The 22,756-nt window shown below is 44.0% G+C and overlaps 2 protein-coding genes across 2 annotated transcripts; both read right to left on the bottom strand.

The window, feature by feature from the left end:
* Positions 1-7,387: 7,387 nt before the first annotated feature.
* Positions 7,388-8,096, bottom strand: PtA15_2A622 (uncharacterized protein; the record flags this gene model as incomplete). Its single annotated transcript, XM_053166661.1, has 4 exons — positions 7,388-7,528; positions 7,589-7,810; positions 7,894-7,943; positions 8,015-8,096. 4 exons carry the CDS (start codon positions 8,094-8,096, stop codon positions 7,388-7,390), a joined length of 495 nt encoding a protein of 164 aa, XP_053017860.1.
* A 949-nt stretch (positions 8,097-9,045) lies between these two features.
* On the bottom strand, positions 9,046-22,232 carry PtA15_2A623 (uncharacterized protein; the record flags this gene model as incomplete). The annotated part of the gene is made up of 4 exons (XM_053166662.1): positions 9,046-9,437; positions 9,538-9,956; positions 21,677-22,065; positions 22,131-22,232. The coding sequence occupies 4 exons, from the start codon at positions 22,230-22,232 to the stop codon at positions 9,046-9,048; spliced, it is 1,302 nt and encodes a 433-aa protein (XP_053017861.1).
* Positions 22,233-22,756: the final 524 nt, after the last annotated feature.

Raw genomic sequence — 22,756 nt, forward strand, 5'->3', positions numbered from 1 at the left:
CCTAGCCTCCGAGAAGAGGTTAAACTAGGTCCCAGCTCTCCTCCGCTTCCGACTCCCGATCTGCGTTTTAGTTGCCAACTCCGCCAGATGGCGGAGCAGTTGATCCCATCTTCCGGCCTCCGAGACGAGGTTAAACTATGTTCTCCTTCCCATTCGACTCCGATTCCCAACCTCTGTTCTAGTCTTCAGCCCCGCCAGATGGCGGAGCATGCGATTCCGATCTCCAATCTCTGTTCTAGTAACCAGCTCCGCCAGGTGGCGGAGCTTCTGATTCCACCGTCAAACCTCCGAGAAGAGGTTAAACTACATCCCTGTTCTTCTCCGCTTCCAATTCTCGATCCGCGTTCTAGTAGCCAACTCCGCCAGGCGGCCAAGCATCCGATTCCGCTTCCTCGCCTCCGAGATGAGGTTAAACTACCCCCTTTTCTATCTAGCATTTCAGAGTCGCCCCGGGCGCTTGATGATGCCGTTCTGTTCCCACACTTCGATCCTCATTACTCAAAGACCTCAGACTCCTCTTCTTCAATCCCTCCTTCGCCTCAAACCCCTGCTTTGACTCCAGATCCGTTATCGCCGCTCATTTCAACACGCTCCAATCTTCACATCCTGATCCCAGCTCGGCCTCAATTCTCTGACTCAACCTTTTCCAATCATTCCGATCTGACGGCTTCAAGGCCTTCCCATTTGGGTTGTTCTGGTGGGGTATTGCAGACCAGAAGTAAGTCCCCTTCTTAAGTATGCACCTTGGGTAGATACTACCGTCATCTTGTAAGCTCTACTCTAGCCACACTCGTGAGCCATCCGCGGGATCCCGTTTTGCTTTTCTTTTTTTTTTCAGATCTCTCTCTCCAGCCGCAAGAAGTTTCAAAGGAGTTTGGGGACAGACTCCAAGTGGTGGGTGGATGTGGTGCCCCATTTGGTTTTCCGCTAGTCAGAAGCATTCCCGCCCCCACCAGCCTTGATCAGCGAGATCCCCAGCAAGTAGCAAGACCTACAATCACCCCTCAAGAGTCTCTTCCATCCTCAAGACTTCAAGACCCTCAAGATTTCATCCCCAAGGCTTCAATAATTCACTCCTCAAGACCTCTCAATCTCAAGATTTACCTCATTCCCTCTCATCCCCAAACCCTCTCTCTTCAAGATCCTTTCCTCCCCCCCCTTTCTTTCTTCTTTTTCCTAGTTGTTGTTCTTTGTTTCCTTTCTCAGTTTTATTTTCTCCTGTCCTCCCCTGTTTGTTTGTTTATTTCTCCTCTTGCGCGGGTTGGTAGGTTTCAGAGTGGAGGGTTGGTTTTGTTTTGTGTTTTGTTTTGTTTTGTCTTTGAAGTTTGCGGGCATCATGACAGGTCCGCTAGATGTCACAAACCCCAGACTCTGAGTTCAGCCCAAACTCAGAGGATGGGGCGGCATGAACTCGGTACTGATCCAAGTCAGAAATTCATCAAACCTTATTGATCCTGATCCTTCCTCATCTTCCCTGAGCTTCCCTTGATCCCTTTTCCTGATCACTTTGCCGGCAGTATCCCCGGCCCTCTTCTCAAACACCTCAACCGCCGATGCGCGCTCAACGCCGTCGTAAAATACCCTTTTACCTCTTCGCTTACACGATCCTCATCACTTTTCCGGACCACCCACGAGGGCAGCCTCAAAAGCACACATCCCCTCGACGCTCTGCCTACCGCCTGGCACGGTAGGAGTTCCACACCGGTTCAGATACCGTGGCAGAAACACCACAATATACCCAATTAGGCAATGTTTTGAGACTAATTAGACTATAGCAGCTCCTTTTTGGGATTTCAATTCATGAACTCTAAACCAAAAGAATCCTTGGATCAATATTCTGGTACCAATAGCATGAAATGATCACCATTCCTGGTTGAGAAATAGTGGCAGAAACACAAAGAAAAGCACAATTTGGGGCTATTTTGAGACTCATGAGACCGTAGCTGCCTCATTTTGGGATTTTCCCTGTCAAGAACTGGCACAATTTAATCTCTCCACATTTCTTATTATAATGGTATCATTATCATGAAATCACTCCCATGGCGGGTTGAGATGCAGTAGCAGAAACACCCAAAAAACCCAATTAGGCAATATTTTGAGACTAATCAGACTATACCAGTTGCTTTTGGGAATTTCCATCCATGAAAGCTATACCAAAATAATCTTTGGAAATGGATGAATATTCTGGTCCCATTATCATGAAATAATCACCGTTCCCGGTTGAGATATAGTGGCAGAAACACAAAGAAAACCACAATTTGGTGATATTTTTAGACTCATGAGAATGTAGCTGCCACATTTTGGGATTTCCATGGTCAGGAGCTGACCCAAAGCAATCCCTCAACCTATCTTATCATATTGCTATCAACATCATGAAATCATTCCCATTGGGGGGTTGAGATACATTGGCAGAAACACCAAAAAAGTCCCAATTAGGTGATATTTTGAGACTAATCAGACTATAGCAGCTCCTTTTGTGCATTTCCATACATGAAAGCTATACCCAAATAATCATTGGAAATTTATCAATATTCTGGTACCAATATCATGAAATGATGACCATTCATGGTTGAGATATGGTGGCAGAAACAGAAAGAAAAGGCCAATTTGGTAATATTTCAAGACTCATGAGACTGCAACTGCCAGTTTTTCATGCGCAAGAGCTGACCCAAATTAATCTCTCAAAAGCTCCTATCATAACGTTATCAATATCATGAAATCATTCCCATTGCGGGTTGAGATACAGTGGCAGAAACACCAAAAAATACCCAATTAAGCAATATTTTGAGACTAATCAGACTATAGCAGTTGCTTTGTGTATTTCCATCCATGAAAGCTATACCAACATAATCTATGCAAATGGATGAATATTCTGGTACCAATATCATGAAATAATCAAAATTCTTGGTTGAGATATGGTGGCAGAAACACAAAGAAAACCCCAATTTGGTGATATTTTGAGACCCATGAGACTGTAGCTGTGACATTTTGGGTTTTTCATGGGCAAGAGCTGACCCAAATTAATTTCTCAAAATCTCTTATAATGGTATCAATATCATGAAATCATTCCCATTGCGGGTTGAGATACAGTGGCAGAAACACCAAAACATACCCAATTAGGCAATAATTTGAGACTAATCAGACTATAGCAGCTCCTTTTGGGAATTTCCATACATGAAAGCTATACCAAAATAATCTTTGCAAATGGATGAATATTCTGGTACCCATATCATGAAATAATCACCATTCCCGGTTGAGATATGGTGGCAGAAACAGAAAGAAAAGCCCAATTTGGTGATATTTTGAGACTCATGAGACTGTAGCTGCCTCATTTTGGGAATTTCATGGGCAAGAGCTGACCCAAATTAATCTCTCAATATTTCTTATCATGAAGGTATAAACATCATGAAATCATTCCCATGGCGGGGTTGAGATACAGTGGCAGAAACACCATAAAATTTGATATTTTGAGACTAATCGGACTACAGCAGCTCCTTTTGGGCATTTCCATACATGAAAGCTATACCAAAATAATCTTTGGAGATGGATGAATATTCTGTTCTCAATATCATGATATAATCACCATTCCCGGTTATGATATAGTGGCAGAAACGCAAAGAAAACCCCAGTTCGGTGATATTTTGAGACTCATGAGAATGTAGCTGCCACATTTTGGGATTTCCATGGTAAAGAGCTGACCCAAAGTAATCCCGCAACATGTCTTATCATAATGGTATCAATATCATGAAATCATTTGCATTGCAGGTTGATATACAGTGGCAGAAACACCAAAAAATACCCAATTAGGCAATATTTTGAGACTAATCAGACTACAGCAGCTCCTTTTGGGAATTTCCATACATGAAAGCTATACCAAAATAATCTTTGCACATGGATGAATATTCTGGTACCAATATCATGAAATAAGCACCATTCCCAGTTGAGATATGGTGGCAGAAACACAAAGAAAAGCCCAATTTGGTGATATTTTGATACCCATGAGACTGTAGCTGCCTCATTTTGGGAATTTCATGGTCAAGAGCTGACCAAAATTAATCAATCAATATGTCTTATCATAATGGTATCAATATCATGAAATTATTCCCATTGCGGGTTGAGAAACAGTGGCAGAAACACCAAAAAATACCCAATTAGGCAATATTTTGAGACTAATCAGACTATAGCAGCTCCTTTTGGGCATTTTCACACATGAACTCTAAACCAAAATAATCTTCGGAAATGTATCAACATTCTCGTACCAATATCATGAAATGATCACTATTCCTGGTTGAGATATAGTGGCAGAAACACAAAGAAAAACCTAATTTGGTGATTCTCTGAAACCCATGAGACTGTAGCTGCCACATTTTGGGTTTTTCATGGTCAAGAGCTGACCCAAATTGATCCCTCAACATTTATTATCATGATGATATCAATATCATGAAATAAATGTTAGCCCCAGTTCAGATACAGTGGCAGAAACACCAAAAATACCCAATTAGGCAATATTTTGAGACTAATTAGACTATAGCAGCTCCTTTTGGGCATTTTCATACATGAAAGCTATACCAAAATAATCTTTGAAAATTGATGAATATTCTGGTCCCAATATGATGAATTAAGCACCATTCCAGGTTGAGATATAGTGGCAGAAACAAAAAGAAAACCCCAATTTGGTGATATTTTGAGACTCACCACAATGTAGCTGCCACATTTTGCGTTTTTTCATGGTGAAGAGCTGACCCAAATTAATCTCTCAATATCACTTATCATAATGGTATCAATATCATGGAATCATTCCCATTGCGGGTTGAGATACAGTGGCAGAAACACCAAAAAATACCCAATTAGGCAATACTTTGAGACTAATCAGACTATAGCAGCCCCTTTTGGGCATTTCCATACATGAAAGCTATACATATTTATTTTTTGGAAATGGATGAATATTCTGGTACCAATATCATGAAATAATCACCATTCCAGGTTGAGATATAGTGGCAGAAACAGAAAGAAAAGCCCAATTAGGTGATAATTTGAGACTCATGAGACTGTAGCTGCCTCATTTTGCCATTGTCATGGTCAAGAGCTGACCCAAATTAATCTCTCAACATCTCTTATTATAATAGTATCAATATCATGAAATAAATGTTAGGCCTGGTTCAGATACAGTGGCAGAAACACCAAAAAAACACCCAATTAGGCAATATTTTGAAACTAATCAGACTTTAGCCGCTTGGTTTTGGGATTTTAATCCATGAAAGCTAGACCAAAATACTCTTTGCAAATGGATGAACATTCTGGTACCAATATCATGGAATAATCAACATTCCTAGTTGAGATATAATGGCAGAAACACAAAAAATGAGGCAATAGTTCCTGACTGATCAAATGGGGCTGCTACATTGGGAGATTTTCATTGGAAAAAAGCCTTCCTAAATTAATATTTCAAAATTTCCCATCATGACGGTACCAATATCATGAATTCATCCCCATTGCTAGTTGATGGGGAAACACCTCCCATTTGTCTTTGATTGAACAAAAGACGCAAAAGACACCTTACTCAAATCTGGTACAAACGTTAAATCAATCTCAGGCCTAGTAGAAATTTAGGATATTGGATATGATGAGTCACATATAAAAGCCATTAAATTTGAACAAAATTGATGTAGTGTGATATATTGAGACTGATTGGTTTTTCTTTTTTTTTTCCTTTTTCTTGGAAAGTAGATTTCAACACTTCTGCAAGGTTCAAGTGATAATAGTTCATGCCTCCCCATTCCCCCTCCCCCCTCCCCCTCCCTGCCTGACTTAACAGACTATTTTTCTCAGGAATAATTCATACGAGTATGCAAAAATGACCTATTTGATCTGGCAACAAAATGAAGCTTTTACTATGGTCAAAAACTAAGACAGGGGGAAATCAAGAGAAAGAGAGATGATAGAAGGGTTATGATGTTGCAGGAAGGAAAAAAATTGAAGAGAAATTTCAAAAAAAAAAAATGATCAATATAATTTGATCAATATATGCCATATTGATCAATATATGCCTTCTCAAATTCATCCATGTTTGTAGTGTGAACACGTTAATTCCGTATTGGCCTTGAACGGAAGGATCTATGTTCGCGCCTAATGAGGTAAACGAAACTTCATTGTTGTACATCCGTATGAGGGATTGAAAATCTAAACAGTCTGGTAAACCAAAAGTCATAAGTCGCGGATCGATCATCAGGTTGGCGCGAGCATACCTTGATCCTTTTTGATGAGCAGCCTTCGTAGGAATTCGGGATACCTCCGTGCTGAGCTGTCGACAAAAGGTATTGTTACCTTGTTCTTTTGACAACACATAGTATATAACACGTTCTTTTTGCCTCGGTTGACTATTGCAGCTTCATCGGTCCAATGACGAGCCAAACATCCTTCACACTTTTTATTACACGGGCCAAGGTTGTGAGGAACGCTAAACATCGGGCAATTCTGGTGGGAAGCTTCCCAGCCTGGTGACGTGCTATTGAGAACTTTTCCCTTTGTTTCGATCATTGGGCTGAAGCAAAGTATCAATCACTTGTCAGCTTGGTCACGAAGGGTAAAAGTTGAAGTTGGGCACATGTATCACTTACGCTAAGGATTTTTGAATACTAATGAAAATGGATGATAAAAGTCACTGCGAATAATTTTTAGCGCTGCATAAAGAGAAGGGGGGGAATCGGTTATGTCAAATATCAAGTACCAAGTCGAATCAGGTGAGAACTTGATCTAAGTCGGAGGAAGCATTGATCTTTGATGGCGGCTAAGATAAAACTCAAATGGCGGGGTGCGAATCAAAGGTCCAGCATTTGTTCACGTAATTTCGTCAGTCCGTTTTGCCAGATTATTGTCCGGGTCATTTCAACTGTTGTTTTATTAATTTACTATTAGTCTTGCTGGTCGTGCACGGGATGATTAGTCATGTTTGAAAGGGTCGTGGCTGACGTTGTTAAACCTGAGTGAGGAGTCTTCCGATCACTCAGGTCGGGCATGCCAATGAGATTCGGGTATTGATTTGGCGATGGGGGATATGATGATATGTTCTCCTCCAGGAGTACCCAGGTGATCTGCTCACGCCGATAGAAGTCCCATATCGAGCGAACTCTGGTTCACACATTGGCAAGATGCGCTTCGCTGGTAATCAGGATGTGTCCAATTGACGTGCCAAAGGCCTGCAAGCACAATGAATCAAGCCTCTCATAGATTATTGGCTCAAACGCGGGGTGCAAATGGAAGGTGAAACATTTGTTCACGTAATTTGATTATTAGGTCGGCTCAAACGTGATTATTTATAATAACTGGGCCAAGTTGTTTGTTAGGAGAGGACGGAAGAAAAGAGGCTTGGTGTGTTGTTGTGGCCGAGCTAAGTTGATACGGGCTGGGTGTAGGGTTTGCTGAGGGTCGAGGCGTTTTCAATTGGTTGTAACTCGTGGCTGGACTGGTTGGGTTTGTCGAGGAACGGGCGGGGGCAAGCCCAGGGTCTAACGCCTCGTGATTGGACGGGCTGGGTGTAGGTTGGGCGATACTGTCAAGGTTTTGTATTGCTTCGAACTCGGGGCTCAACCGGTTGAGTTTCTCCAGCAGCGGGCCGAGGCAAGCTAAGGGTCTGACGCCTTGTAACGTGGAGACCGTTGACATTGAAGGTAAACACAGAGTCGTGGTTGGGAGCGGGTCGCAGATAATAAAGACTTGGTTTTGGGAACTGTAACGTCCGAGCAGGGTGCGTTGTGTCGAGGGTCAGGATTGAATCAATAGTTGTTTGGCGTGTCGGTTGGGAGGGTTCCTCCTGCAATGGATGCATATGCGAGTTGTTAGAGAAACACAATCGGTTATTTTAGGAATCACGGGGCTAAAATGTGAATTGCGTACGGAAGGGTCTGGCATGATTGTTTCATCGTTAAGATGGATCAGGAAGCCGACTGCAACAGGATTACGGTTATGCTGTGAGCTCGTAGTCGTTAATCAGAGAAGATGTGATGAGGTGGCTTACCCAGCGGCCGTTGTGAGGGTTGCGTTGGCTGCTTGGGGCGCAATGGGCCAACGGTTGTCTTCGTTTGCGGTGCCAAGGGCATAGAATGCGAGTCGTGGAGGATTTGGTTTGGAGCAAGCAGTGGCTGGTGGTGATGGGTATAAGTAGAGCGCTGAAGATGAGTTTAGGTCGCCTCAGGCAATTTCCCGCTGTATTTCCAGCGGGTGGTTGCCTCACCCCCGTCCGCTGTTGCATTTGCGCGGTCCAGCGGGGATTATTCGTGGGCCCCCCTTGTGCTTGAGGGCTGGGGGTCCTCAACCCAACACTTTTTGACCCTGCTAGACAGGGATGGGCGTTGGGCCACGGTGCGTCAGCTAGCTGCGCTAGGTGGTTGGTTGCGGCGTGCAGTTTGTACTGTTGTGTTAAAATGTTGTGATTTTTTGCAATATTCTTGTATAAATGACCTCAAATTTGGTCCTGCAGAACTGTAGAAGGGGAAACCCATGAATTTTTTTTTTGTAATTGTGCAATTTCTAGGGGGAACCCTTGATTTTTTTTTCTATGAACCTGAAGCTTTAATATACTTGGATGAGAAATCAATATACAATTAAGAACAAAAGAACAAAAGTACCTCTATAAAGAATTATTATGTATATATATATGTGAGAGTGTGTGTGTGAAAAGCTTCCCAAAATCGTCTAAGATAATAAGATTAAAGAAACGGTATAAGGACAAACCACAAAGTAGAGAATCTGTGGCTGGTAGAGGAGTAAGGAAGATGTCGAAGTAAGAGAAGACAGCCCATATATGTATATATATATATATATATGTAAATTTTTGAAGATCTAAAAAAGATTTATGGACATTATAAGCTAAGATAGTCATGCAATTGCCAGTAGTAGAAGTATGAGTCATAGGAAAAGGCATGAAAGTGGGAGGGGGGAAATCAACAACATAGCCGATGGAAGGTAAGATTTTCCGGCAGAAGAAGTAAATGAACTGTGCAGGAGAGAGAATTTATATGGAATGAAAGGGGGGGAAGGGTGTGTGGTTCAGAACAAGCCGGCGGCATTGGACGCGAGGCCAAACGATTCCAGCGCATGTAGGAGCACGTTAGGCTGGATCTTAACGGTGTCGCCGAGGGCCGACAGAAAGTCATAGATGGGGCCGAGGGAGCATAACTCAAGGCTCGAGATGACGGTTTTGATCCAGATCACCTGGTTTTCGAGGATCGCGGCGAGCTCTTCGTCGGTGGACTCCAGCCGGATCGGGTAGGTCAGCAGATGGCCGTTCAGGAGCTTTGATTTTGGCCGCTTCGGCGCGCTCCCTCCGCTCCCGCCTGCTCCTCCGCCCTCTTCTCCCCCGGGACAGGCTGTCAGTTTGTTCGTCGGGTTTGGCGAGCTGGGGCTGAAACTTAAGGGCGCATGGACCGTCGCTGCGGACACTGTGACGATTTGGGTCCAAGAAGGGACGTTTTCAATCTCCTTAAAATCTTACATAATAAGAATCGCTTGGGGAAAAGGAGGAAGGGAGAGAGGGCGTACCAGCCTCGAGTCTGACGACCAATGCAGCCAACTGTCTGATGGGATTGACGTCCAGCATCCTCGGGGCCGGTTCATAGACTTCATCGACCTTGGAGTCGGGCCCACCGAACAAGGTGCCTTGGTTGTTGAGTCTTCCGGCCAACAAGCACGGATAGATCAGCAAGATGAACTCGGGCATCTCCAGGCCTTTCAGCCGCTTCTCGCCGATCTCAGAGACCCCAAAGCCCATCTTGCGGATCAATGCCACATCTCGGCGTGTTGCTGGGTCCACGATCACATCCGTTTCGTGAGCTAGTGGATCGCTGCCTTCAAGTTCTTTCCCGTCGTTCTGATCAAAACACAGCGTCTTCACAATCTTGATCACGTCTGGAGAGGCCTTAATTTCTCCGCTTTTGGCTACGCCACTAATCCTTGCTGTTCTAATGTTCCAAATGGGAGAAACCCCAGGGGCATTGGTTTCGTCCTAACCCCTCCCTGGAGCGCCCTAATCACTTGATTAGGCCCTCCTTGCAAAACAAAACCAACCGGCCCCTATTTGCTTGTTGCTGCGGCACGGCTGGAGGGTCGTCCATAGGACTTCTGAAGTCTTTGGGGACATTTCAACAGACTGCGGGTGTATTTAGTCTATGTAGGGGCCTCTTAAAAAAATTGTAATAGAAATACGCCAAAACTTAGATCTAAGTTTCCACAATTGTGTGGATTTAGGAAACTTGGATATGTAGTATGTAGATATTTTTTTGTTGGGGGAATGGAGAATGAGTTGATTTCAAGATTAATACATGAGCACCTTGAAGATTCAAATTTGACATGAAGGCAACAAACAATGCAACTTGTAAATTGGAATATCTTCCACAGTCATTTGAATGGAAATGGGGATTCAGAAGCAGTGTTGGCAAAGCCCTAGATGTGTTGTGAGTAGCTAGAGGTTTACTGAGTATATATGGTGGCAATTTTCAGGGTGTTCTTTGGACACCACAGGTGTGTTGGCAGAAACCTTAGATTTAATGAAATGTTTTCTTTGAATTTCCAGTGTGCTTTGGACACCTTGTAGAGGATGTAATATGTGCTTGCGTGATCTTGGTCAAGTAGCACTTTGATATTGATATGTCTTGCGTGGTGGATTTAGTGGGCATTGGAGGAGTGATTTAAACCAGGGGTGGAGCAGCTGAACCATGTGTTTGCAGCGGCAAAGCCACCTTGGCCTCTAGTATAAATAAAATGCCCACAGCCAGGCTATGTTCACGCCTACACACCAGGATACTCCCATATGGAGAAAAGGACGTAGTGGTTGGGCCCACAGAAGTCACCTCTATAAATAGAGGCCTATTTGGCCCTCAGTAAAAGATCCCCCAGACCAGTCACCACCCATAAACACCTGGGGGGATTTGTGGCACTGTCTAGGGAGTTCCAGACCGTAATTTCATCCAAGTTTATTAAAGACACAGTTTTGACAAAATCAAAAAAATCAAGATCAAGGGTTTCCCCTTACAATTACACAAAATGAAGAAGAAAAAAATCATGGGTTTCCCCATTAACAAAATCTCAAAAAAAAAATGCTGGGTTTCCCCATCACAAAAAAGACACAAGCAAGTTTTCAAGCTAGCCTTCCAACAGCGGCAAAGCCGTGCCCACAGGCTCAACACCCAGCCCACGTCAAGCACACGGGTCAAAAGTGATGGACATGAAGGCCCCCGGCCCGCAGCAAAGGCTGCAGACCCGTGGGGGGCCCACTCTTTGCCCCTCAGACTGCGCACGCGCAACAGCGGAGGGGTTGAGGACAACGGATAGCTGGAAGTGCAGCATCTCCAATTGCCTGGGGATTCAGCTCAACACCCAACTACCTGCCTTTTAAGCTCTCGGCTCAAACACTCGACTCAATTCTCAGACCCCCAGGCCACCAGAAATTTCCTCCTGCCTATGCCTACGACACGCCGTGGCCATCGTAACGGTATCTGATTCCATTCCAACCGCGCCAGCCACTTCAGATCCGGATGAGAGACCAATGGATACCCTTGACTCCTGCATTCATTTGGCTTCGCCTACTTCATACAGCCCACGCCGCGGGCCTTGCAACCATTCTTGACTACACTTTGACTGGCCTAGATCATCCCTTTGCCCGGAAATTACGCCACAGTGCATGAGTCAGGACTACTCACAGCTGCTCAAGATCGTCAGTGACCCCGCCAACGGTTCTGATTTCCCTCGCGCTCTACGGACTTGAATCCTTGAAACTTGAAACCTATTAAGTATGTGTTTTTATACCTATCAGGACCAAGATTATCCCTCTTTTTACCGTCCTCACCAGGTGTGATATTCTGATATGCGGCCTTCTTCCATGACAACAAGAGACTCACTCTGCTTGGCTTCAAGTTCAGCCATAACCTCCACTGGACGGCATAGTCAAAAGAACGTTCTCCCAAGTGTCAAACAGGGCAGAAGCGGCGGCGGACGACGTGAGCGGAGTTCATGCGCTCGGCGGGCTGACTCGGCCTCAGGCTCCATTCAGTTCTATGCAGCTCCCCTGGCGTCGTCGGCTACGCTTGCCCCACCCTTGACCCCATTGATATAAGATCCGCGTCATCATTCTATATAAGGGTGGCATGCGGGGGGTTTGATGGCCGCTATGAGTCCTTGTGTTGACCACCGTCGGCGTTGCCAAGTCTGCAGTTGGATATCAGTTGGTTTCTCTTTCCCCCCAAACCTCTCCCTATCAATGTGAACCCAACATACCTGACCATTCCCTCAGACAGGGTGGCGGAGGCTTGTGGTTGTTCTTGAGAAACGGACTGTTTGCCACCAGGCCCAAGATTGCAGGCAAGTCGCCCGCAAAGAGAGAAAAAAAGTAAATGGGGAGGAATTATCTGAAAAGATCGATCATAGCTGGCAGTTATAAACCCGTACCGAGTGGTTTGGCACAAGACTATTGAAATCAGCCTTCAAAACAGTGGCCAAAGCGTTCAAGGCTTCCCAAAAACCACCAGCTAAGGTAGATGGAGTGGGCTTCAGAGTTCCAGCCGACCTCGGTGTTGGTCCGGCCATGTTGCCCGCCACAGGGGCCCCGCAACCCAAAGAAGTCGTTGAGTCACCAACGCGTATGGTCTCTAAACCTCCACTGAATTGTCTCCCTCCGGCCGGTCATCATAGATTGCTTTTTGCCACTTCCTCGACTTCAAACTCCCAGGCCCGGCCTGCTTGCCAAAGGGAGGTTTGCTAGCAGTCACCATTGCTATAGCTCTTGGGCAATCCTGGGCCACTTACCCAAAGAGCTCAAGGAGGCCCGGGAGCTAGGCATCAGTGCCTTGGGCCGTCTACTGGAACACCCCTCACACATTTTTTTGTGCGTAAGCTCATCAAGGTTGCTAAGACCAATATGTACTGGCTGGTTTTTGCCTTGAAATGAGCGCGCGGCTACGCATCTGTGGGGAACATGCTGAGTGTGTTTGGGGGCTGGGGGGCCATCATGCGGGTTGGTTGCTTTGTCCCTCACCATAACCCACATTGCCCCCCAGAGACACACCTCCATCCTCAGCGCCAGTGGCATGGCCTTTGAAGAGCAGATTCTGGAGGCCCAGGCCACACACACAGCTTTCTTTAATTTTCCTTTCTTCTCTCTAATTATTGCAATGAACATCTGTACTTGAGCTTTAGTATTAAACTTCCATTGTATCAATGTGTGGAGATGTTTCATGTTCAACAGGAAGACTCTTTTTCATATTTTTCTTCCTCTCATGTATATTCCTGCTCAGTTGTAATGGAAATCTCCCAGTTTGGCATGACTGATTCAACAAACCAAATCTGCAGTTTTTGTGCAAATTTGGATAAATGTTTCAAAAAAATTGAGTCCAGAGAGAACAGGGCCCTGCTTTACTGAAAACTTTCTTTTTGAAAATAAAAATCCAACCTGGTTTGAATAATGCAGTCTAAACCAAGGGAGAAAATTCAATGCTGATTGATTTTGATAGGCATATGTTTTGCCCCATATGAAATATTGTTGAAATACACTATTTCATTTCATGTCCTCTTCTAATCCATCACTGTGCATTGTTGAGTTGCTCATCCTTTGACAGCCATACATTTTTAAATCTGGGTTTATTTATTACTTCTTCTGCCATGAACATATATATGGATAATGGGGTGAAGAATGAGCTGAGTTTGCCCATGGAAATTTAAAAACCAACTATGGGCCCTTTTTCCACCAGTTAAGTTTTGATTATTGATAACAGGGAAGTTTGAAGACATGCTTTGGGTGTCCATATTATTGGTCATTTAAAAATTTGTCAAATACCCCACCAGGGTGACAGTGGGCCTGTCACTTCTCCACCCTAATGCATGATTTATGTACAAACACAGCTCAAAATTTATTTATTTACTATATATATCAACTTTTTTTGTACTTACAAGCAATACATGATCAGTTATCAACTAAAATGGTCCTTGAGTGTGACACATTAGTCTTTATCTCAAGTATTCTTTCTGCCAACACTTGCTAATGAATAATAATGTTTAAGATTTATCAGAATCTGTTTAATCTTGAAATTCTGAGTCTCCAGACTCTCCTGTCTCTGGTTGGTATGTAATCCTTCAATTCTCCCTCCTGATTCAGGCCTTCTTTATAAGGATCTCTTACAATCTGAAGCCAGAGTTAGTTTCTTAAGTTTGAAGAACTCAAGTCTCAAATCTATTTGTGGAAACATAATCTGCAATGTGCTGCTAGACCAAACCCCTTCAGCTTGCAGCGGCGAAGCCGCCTTGGCCTCTAGTAGTTGTAGAAAAACAACAAAACCAACCAATCAGGCAATATTCCACACTGATCAGACTGTAACTGCAACATTTTGGGACTTTCATATACCAAAAATTTGTCAAATTATTGTTCAGATATTGCTGATCTTCAAGGACCTCATGGTACCAACATCATGAAATAAATCTTAGCCCTGGTTGAGACACAATGGCAGAAGCACAAAAAACACTGCCTGATAATTTTAGGGGATAGTTTCAAGCCAATCAGACTCAATGAATCTCTTTACATTCAAAACATGTTGAACCTCAGATTCTGAGATAACATCAGTTGACCCATTGAATATATTGGGGAAACACCTCCCATTTGTCTTTGATTGAACAACAGAAGCAAAAGACACCTTACTCAAATCTGGTACAAATGTTAAATCAATCTCAGGCCTAGTAGAAATTTAGGATATTGGATATGATGAGTGATATATACAAGCCATTAAATTTGAACAAAATTGATGTAGCATGATAAATTGAGACTGATTGGGTTTTTTTTTTTTTTTTTTTTTTTTTTGGAAAGTAGATTTCAACACTTCTGCAAGTTTCAAGAAACAATAATTCATGCTTCCCCATTCCTTCTCACCCCTCCCCCTCCCTGCCTGACTTAACAGACTATTTTTTCCCAGGAATAATTCATATGAGTATGTAAAAATGACCTATTCAATCTGGCAACAAAATGAAGCTTTTACTACACTGCAAAAAAAAACTGTGTCAACTGTGAGCAGTTGACATGCGGTAACTCTGAGGAAGCTTGTGTTGTTACACCAGCCTTACTCAAGGTTTGACTCAACCCAAGCTTTAATGCACAGTCACTGTGCACCTTGCACAGTGACTGTGCCAACAAAGACCCTTGTGCATTCAGATGGAGTTACAATGGCAGCTTGGCTTGAGTATCCTGCATGTCAACTGCAAGCAGTTGACCAAGTTTTTTTTCCAGTGCTATGGTCAAAAACTAAGACAGGGGGAAATCAAGAGGAAGAGGGATGATATAAGGGTTATGATGTTGCAGGAAGGAAAAAAATTAAAGAGAAATTTCAAAAAAAAAAAGATGATCAATATAATCTGATCAATATATGCCATATTGATCAATATATGCCTTCCCAAATTCATCCATGTTTGTAGTGTCAAGGTGTCAGGGGCTCTGACCCACCTAATTTTGATTTTGGAGCCGGCGCCCGGCGTTGACCCCGGCTTCTCCCAAATATATGTTGTTGGAGATAGAGGTCTTGGTGAAGCTCAACTCAGAGTCGACAAAGCACGTGGCATCAATGGCGATCGTGGCAACGCTTCAAACATGAATACCAACTTAGTACTTAAGATTATGAACTTCCTGTCCCTCAACAATCCGTATGCTCAAAACTTCCGTTCGGCACAAGAGGTTCTCGAAAGGTCCAACGCAAAAACACTGAAACTCACAGGTGTCCCTACCGCCGGGGCCAACCCGAAACGCTACAACTGTCCGACAGTCGACGAAGTCGCAGCCATCGTGCAAGGAGCTGGTGAAATAGTTTGGCCACGTCAAATCATTCTTCACCGCAAGGACAATACTCTTGAAGCGATTTCCACAAGCCATTCATCTTATTTCCCTCTCCGCTATCCATTGCTGTTCCCATTTGGAGAACAACAATGGGACGACCTTTTTACTACGACAACTTCCCGAGGTAAGCATCTTACTCAACCACTGATCTCTCCATGTGCTGATAGGTTACACCTTAGTGCGGAAACACAGAAAAGTAAGCGCACTCGAATGGTTTTCTTTTATGTTATTTCAAGGCAAAGACAAATTCAACCCGATTCTGGCGGGACGGTCCTTGCAGCAAGAGATTATAGTCGACATGTATATTTCCGTTGAAGGTGGACGATTGTCTTTCATCGTTAATAATCAAATAAAACTTTGAGTTAGTCAGTACAACAAACTGATAAGGTCGCTTGAAAATCAATCTTTGATTACGGGACGTTGTGTGATTTTGCCTGCAACTTTCATCGGTAGCCCAAGGGGCATGAACCAACTTTATCACGATGCCATGGCAATCACCAGGAAGTACGGCCCGCCTTCCTTATTTATTACAATGACAGCAAATCCTAACTGGCCTGAAGTCCGGGCTGAAATCCCGGCTACCGACAATGCGGTTGATCACTTGACGATCGTCACCAGAGTCTTTTACCTTAAAATGTGCTACCTTCTGTTTGTCGTCCTGAAAATGGACCGGCTCGGGCGAGTGGTCGCATTTGTGTTTACGGTTGAATTCCAGAAACGTGGGCTGCCTCATCTCCACTTAATGCTCACACTTCATGAGGATGATCGCCCGACTACGCCTGAACACATTGACGGGATTGTCTCAGCCAAAATTCCCGACTGAAGTCAATCCCCTGAATTATTTAAAGTGGTCTCCGACTTCATGCTCCATGGCCCATGCCGAGGGAGGCCCTGCTGGAATGGTAAGAATTGCAAGCTTGGTTATCCTAAGCCTTTCAGCGACAGGACTGTGAATGTTGACGGCGCTTATCCTGTCTACCTGCAACGGGATACGGGGAGGACTATTGTAAAGCATACCACGACATTCAACAATGGGCATGTTGTACCGTACTGCCCGTTCCTGAGTCGTGCCTTTAACTGTCACATAAACGTCGAAATTCCAGTCAATACATCAGCCATCAAGTACCTCTATAAGTATATAACGAAAGGTCATGATCGACTAACGATGTCGGTTGATGACGGCGACGAGGTCAAGTCTTTCTTGGAGGGTCGGTACATAAGCGCACCGGAAGGTGAGCAAGAATTGAAATACGCTTAAGCTACTGAGCTGACCTCATTTACAGTGTGTTGGCGTTTGTTCCAGTTTCCACTCTCTGGCCGCTCGCCTTCCGTCACCCAATTGAACATACACGACGCGGACGAACAACTTGTTTACTTCACAGGAAGAGAAGGCGCGGAAGGGCAAATCAACAGTGGCAAAGCTAATCAGACAAGCCTGACGCAATGGTTTACTTTGAACACGGAAGATTCAATTGGCGCTGATGGTCGGCATGCTCGCACCTTGCTGTACAAAGAAATTCCAGGTTATTTCTTGTGGTCTAAGTCAAAGCAAGAATGGCTCCCTCGCAAAACAAAGGTTGATGTGGTCAGTCGAATCTTCTCCGTCTCGTATTTAGCTGGAGAAAAATTCTACATGAGAACCCTCCTCTTGCACCGGAAAGCAGTAACCTCACATAGAGACTTGCGGACGGTTGATGGCCAACTTTGCGACGATTACCGGTCTGCATGCAATGAACTTGGGTTACTCGTTGTGAGAACTCCTTTGGGATGGGTTGGCAGTCCTTTGAGGGGGAAATAACAATATGATATTCCAGCTAAGTAATACTACTGTTACGGGTGGTTTGAAAGACCTGCCCCTCTATTATACTACACAGAATTCTGACAACAAATTTATTTATTGTTGTGGCGTGACTTTTATGACGGAGAAAACTTGTATGTAGTAGTCTCTATCAGACCTAGATCAGTTTTAACAAGTACAAGATGCGTATACAACTTCTATATGGCGAGATGGGCAAAGAATATAATCAAGTGAGAATATGTTTTGTTGGGTTTTTAATGGTTTCAGCAGAGGGAAATGATGATGGAGTGTGGTATGGGATTTCTATGTTAATGTATGATGACTGTGTCTTCCATGATGATGGCAAAATGATGACTGGTGACCACTGAGCTGGGGTGCCTGGGTGATGATGGAAAAATGGTGGGAGGAGGGCCTCCTTATATATTCTTTTCTGAGTTATTTTTGCTGGTGAGGGCTGCACTTGAGGCATTTCTGCTGGTGGTGACCCTGTGGATTGCACTGCCTTCTGCCAGGGGTGCATAACTTAAACTGATGTTCCGCATGACCATGTGTGATTTGTACTTTTTAAGGCAAAGTCCACCTAGGTTGGTTGGACTGCCAAAGTGGAGGCTTTCTGACCGCATGCATTGATGTAAGGTCCGTGCAAATCTGTTGAGTTGTTGAGTGGAGGCCTAGTCGATGCAGTTTCCAACGCGCAGGTTGCGTGAGGTGATCTGTAGCTAATAGTGGAGGCCTGCCTAACTAGTAAATCCAACTATACTCTTCTATATATGCATGCCTTTTATGATTTATATGACTTTCCACCTGGGTATGGCCTGTACTAAACCTATAATTGTAACTAACTTCTAAACTAAAAGAGCTAGCTGGGTAGTTGAAGTGAGTGACTAGGGTTAAGTTTGTATGTAGAATCTATTTCTCTAATAATATTCTATCATATGCTAGTATTGTAGGCTGTAAGTTGAGGTTTTGACAGTTTTGTTGCACGCAACAGATCTGGATCACCACATTGTCAACAATTTCCTTTATGACGAAGCGCTGTCCGAAGCATCCTCTGTCCGCAGCGGTTATCAATTGACCGGTTATTTCGCTATGATGTGTATTCACGCTCCCCCGTCGGATCCAATCGTATTATTCAACAAGCACTATCTCAATTTCACCGACAACTGTAATCGTATTGACATGAAAAAGAGATTCTCCTGCACTCTAACAGATAAGGAGCGTCGTGTCATGGCAATTTTCGGATGAAAGGCTTGCTTGAAGGCATGGGCGGCGATTTGACATCTGCAGGTTTGAAGCTAAAAAAACGTGAAGTTCGGCTCCTGGTCCGAATGAATGCTGAATCAACCGAATCTGAAGATCAAAGGTCAATTAAATCGCGCTTGCAGGCGGTCAAATCGACTTTCAATCGAAACCAACTTAACTTTTACAACAAAGTAAACTTGGCAATTCGTCGCCTGGGCGGAACGTGTTTCTATTTAGATGGGCCGGGTGGTACAGGCAAAACGTATTTGCTCAACACAATCATTGATCTATGTTCACTCGAAGGCAAGAAAGTTTTGGCTGTAGCATCATCAGGTGTAGCTGCATTACTTCTCAAGAATGGTCAAACGGCGCATTCCGCCTTCAACATTCCAGTAGATGCCCCGGAAGGATCCAAATGCCCCGTTGAAGACAACACCATCTTGGGTGAAACACTCAAGTCAACAAACGTTATTATTTGGGACAAGATAGTCACCATTCATAAGAACTCGATTGACGCCGTCAATAGAACGCTGAAACGCCTGTGTTTATCGGAAGAAAATTTCGGCGGCAAGGTTTTAATTTTTTCTGGTGACTTCCGCCAGATTCTACCCGTGGTCAAGTATAACGAATATCCTCCAGCTTACAACGCGACTATCAAATCATCTTCAATATGGCTCCAGGCCGATCAGCACCGATTGGTAGAAAACATGCGGCTCGCAGACGCACTGCGAGGGGGAAGTTACAATCAGAATGTTGAATTCTCTAAATCGCTACTTGCTTTAGGCAAAGGTACAAATCAAGATAAGGATATGAGTGTTGTAGAACTCCCATCTATCAACGTCAAATCACATCCAACGCGCAAGCAAATGCGCAACAAGCTGATTGACTTTGTCTACCGTGATATCAAAATAGTCCATGCCGAGGGAATTAACTCCTGCGTGACGTACCTCAATCAGCAATGTATCTTAGCTCCACTCAATCGTGATGTCAAAAAGCTTAATCAAGAAATTCTCTCCAGACTACCGGGACAGTCTCGCGTTTTGAAATCAATGGACATCCCGGACCCTGACTGCTTCGGAGCTCTACCCAAAGAGTGCTTGAACAAACTCTCGATAGCCGGGCTTCCGGAACACAAGATTGAAATAAAAATTGGAATGCCCCTTGTTATTATTCGAAACATGGCGATAAAGGAAGGAATATGTAACGGTTCAAGGATAGTCGTCCATGACTTCGGGACAAGCTTTATTGTTGGAAGGCTCATGTCCGGGCCGTTTGCCGGGAAGGAAATCACACTTCCTTGAGTCAAATTGCATAATAAGGGCGATGCAAGGTCTGGACTTTCATTTTTCAGGTATCAGTTCCCGGTCTCCCCCGCGTATGCCATGTCCGTCAACAAAAGTCAGGGCCAAACGCTCAGTCGAGTCGGGATCTACTTGGAGACAGATGTATTTTTGCACGGACAGCTTTACGTCGCATTATCAAGAGTTTCGAATGTTGACGATTTGCTCGTGGTCAAGCCCTCTGTTCGGGAAGGCATCCTGAATGTGGTTAATAGACAAATATTTTCAGACTTGAGGCGAAGTGAGTTGGATTTTCTATATATTGCTATTCTGATTTGTACACTGAGCCAACGGGGAATTTCAGGTGAGCCACTCCTGACGGATGACGCTTCGGCCTCAACATATGATCCCACAATCATTGACGCCGCGGACGCGATTATGGATTAGTGGATACTCGTTTTGACCTGTAAGTTTAGCCATTTTACTTAATATCGTTTGATGAAAGGCACAGATCTCACTTGGTTGGTCTTAATTTGGAAGGCCTAACCGGTGGTGCATTGCCCATCGTCTTTAGTCTCGCATTTGTTGGGTGGCAGTGGTTACAGCTAACAGCCACATTAATTTATTGTTTGTAATGCAGTGCAACATCCGGTGGTATTACACTACCGTTCCTAATGTGATCTGACACAAGTACTTGACCGCATGGATGATTGTACGCGATCCGTGTCTCGTGATTTCAACGTCATCCTACGGATCGGGTATGCCAAACACGTTATGAGATGATTTGTGCCTCATGACCTGAGCTATAGCGTGGAATGCAAGATTATGTAACTTATTTATCATTCAGCTGGAAATTGATCACGGACTAGCTCGTAATGTATCTCCCACTCATAACAGGATTTGTGACGTGGTCGTTTTCGTAAGGCAAATCTGCTCGCTGGAGTTTTGATTTGCGCGCAATATTGTGCTTAACAATTTAGTCATCAAGGCGATGAAAGCCAATTGAAGTAGGGCAATGTTTATCATTTTAGTTGATTTGCTTGGCACACAAATGAGCCGAGAGCACAGTTTTGCTTTACAAAAAGAGCAGGAATATGAACATTATATTTAGAATCTGGGAAGCCTTTGCATTGTCACTTGAGTCAACACCGCTCTTAAAATGCATCTCTATCTTAACCTTGTTAAAGTCATTTATATTAAAACCTGACTGCCTCATGACTTATGACCTAGGTAATTCGATCTTGTCAGTATACAATGAACGGGAGGTGGATTAAATTGACTTCACCAACCTCAACAACAAGGGACATCTGTGAGCCGTCCCCGCGACTTAAGTATCCTCAAAATTGGACAAGGTCACCGACAGCATATTGATCCGTTAAGTCTCCTGGTATGTCCGCTGGTTTGACAATCACAGTTAGATTCAACACTGAGGAAGCATGCTGGAGATAGACGTCAGCTCATCCTTGGGAGTTGAAAGTCAAGAATTGACTTACTGACGGCATAATTTTAATATTGAACTCTGAATAAGCGCGCTCGGAATTTTGTTCCTTCGAAACAGAAAATACTTCTTGTATAGACCCTCGGCCTTCAACAATCATCCTGTTGAATAAAAATGGGCAAATGACAGGCATATGACGTCGAGCCAAAAGCGGGTTGAGCTCAAAGATATGATTGCCTTCCTCATCGGCGTTGATGCTTCCGGAGACTGTATAGGAATCTCCTGCAGAAAGACTATATCCGTATTTGGTCAAGTTTGGCGATTTGAGGAGCACGTCGATTCTCGGGGTGACAAGGGGATTCTGATTATTTACGCGCATGATTCCTCTAGGGACAATTAAGAGCAAGTTGTAATATATAAACTTGCCCTCGGTGGTCGTCTCGGAATCCTATTGTGTTCGTGTTTGTGTTAGATGAGAACAACTGGTGGACTTTAATCAGAATTAAGCCTCACAGAGCCATAAATTTTCACTTCGCCTTTGAAGCTTAAGTTGTTGTCTCCGGCCTTGGTGTCGGTACGGAAAAACGTCTCATGTAAACTTTGGTAAGAAGTCATGTTGTTTCTTGAGTATAAATCAAGGATGATTAACCGACACTATCAGGACAGTATTTCTAGGGATTTTCTTAGACATCATGAGCTGAATTAGCCGGACCGGACATCAAGCTTTCTCCTAAGCAACTGCTCATCTACGTTGGCTGTATTGCCTGGTTGTTGTTGCTTGGGCGTGACGGAGTAACAACGAGTTTGCCATAATGGCTTGATGGGCGACTTTGACTGTATGCTTGGCATGACAATATTGGGCAGGTTTAAAAACTGCAAGCTGATTTTCACAACATTGCCATTGACTTGCCTGGTTGCATTTGAGTTGTAGTCCTAACCGGTATAGCCGGTTTCAATTTTTGAGTTGCCCTTTTCTTTGCGTAGGATTGAACTCGTTCATTGGAGGGTGAAGTTGGGCCTAGGCAAGACCAATATCAGGCCCGACTAATGTCATGATCTGGTCTACTGCAGTTGATATTCGGAGTTGTCTTCATGTTAAGCAGCTGGATGAAACCAATGCGGATTGTCGTTACTGTCCA

This window comes from Puccinia triticina, chromosome 2A (assembly GCF_026914185.1).
Source record: "Puccinia triticina chromosome 2A, complete sequence".
Lineage (NCBI taxonomy): Eukaryota > Fungi > Basidiomycota > Pucciniomycetes > Pucciniales > Pucciniaceae > Puccinia > Puccinia triticina.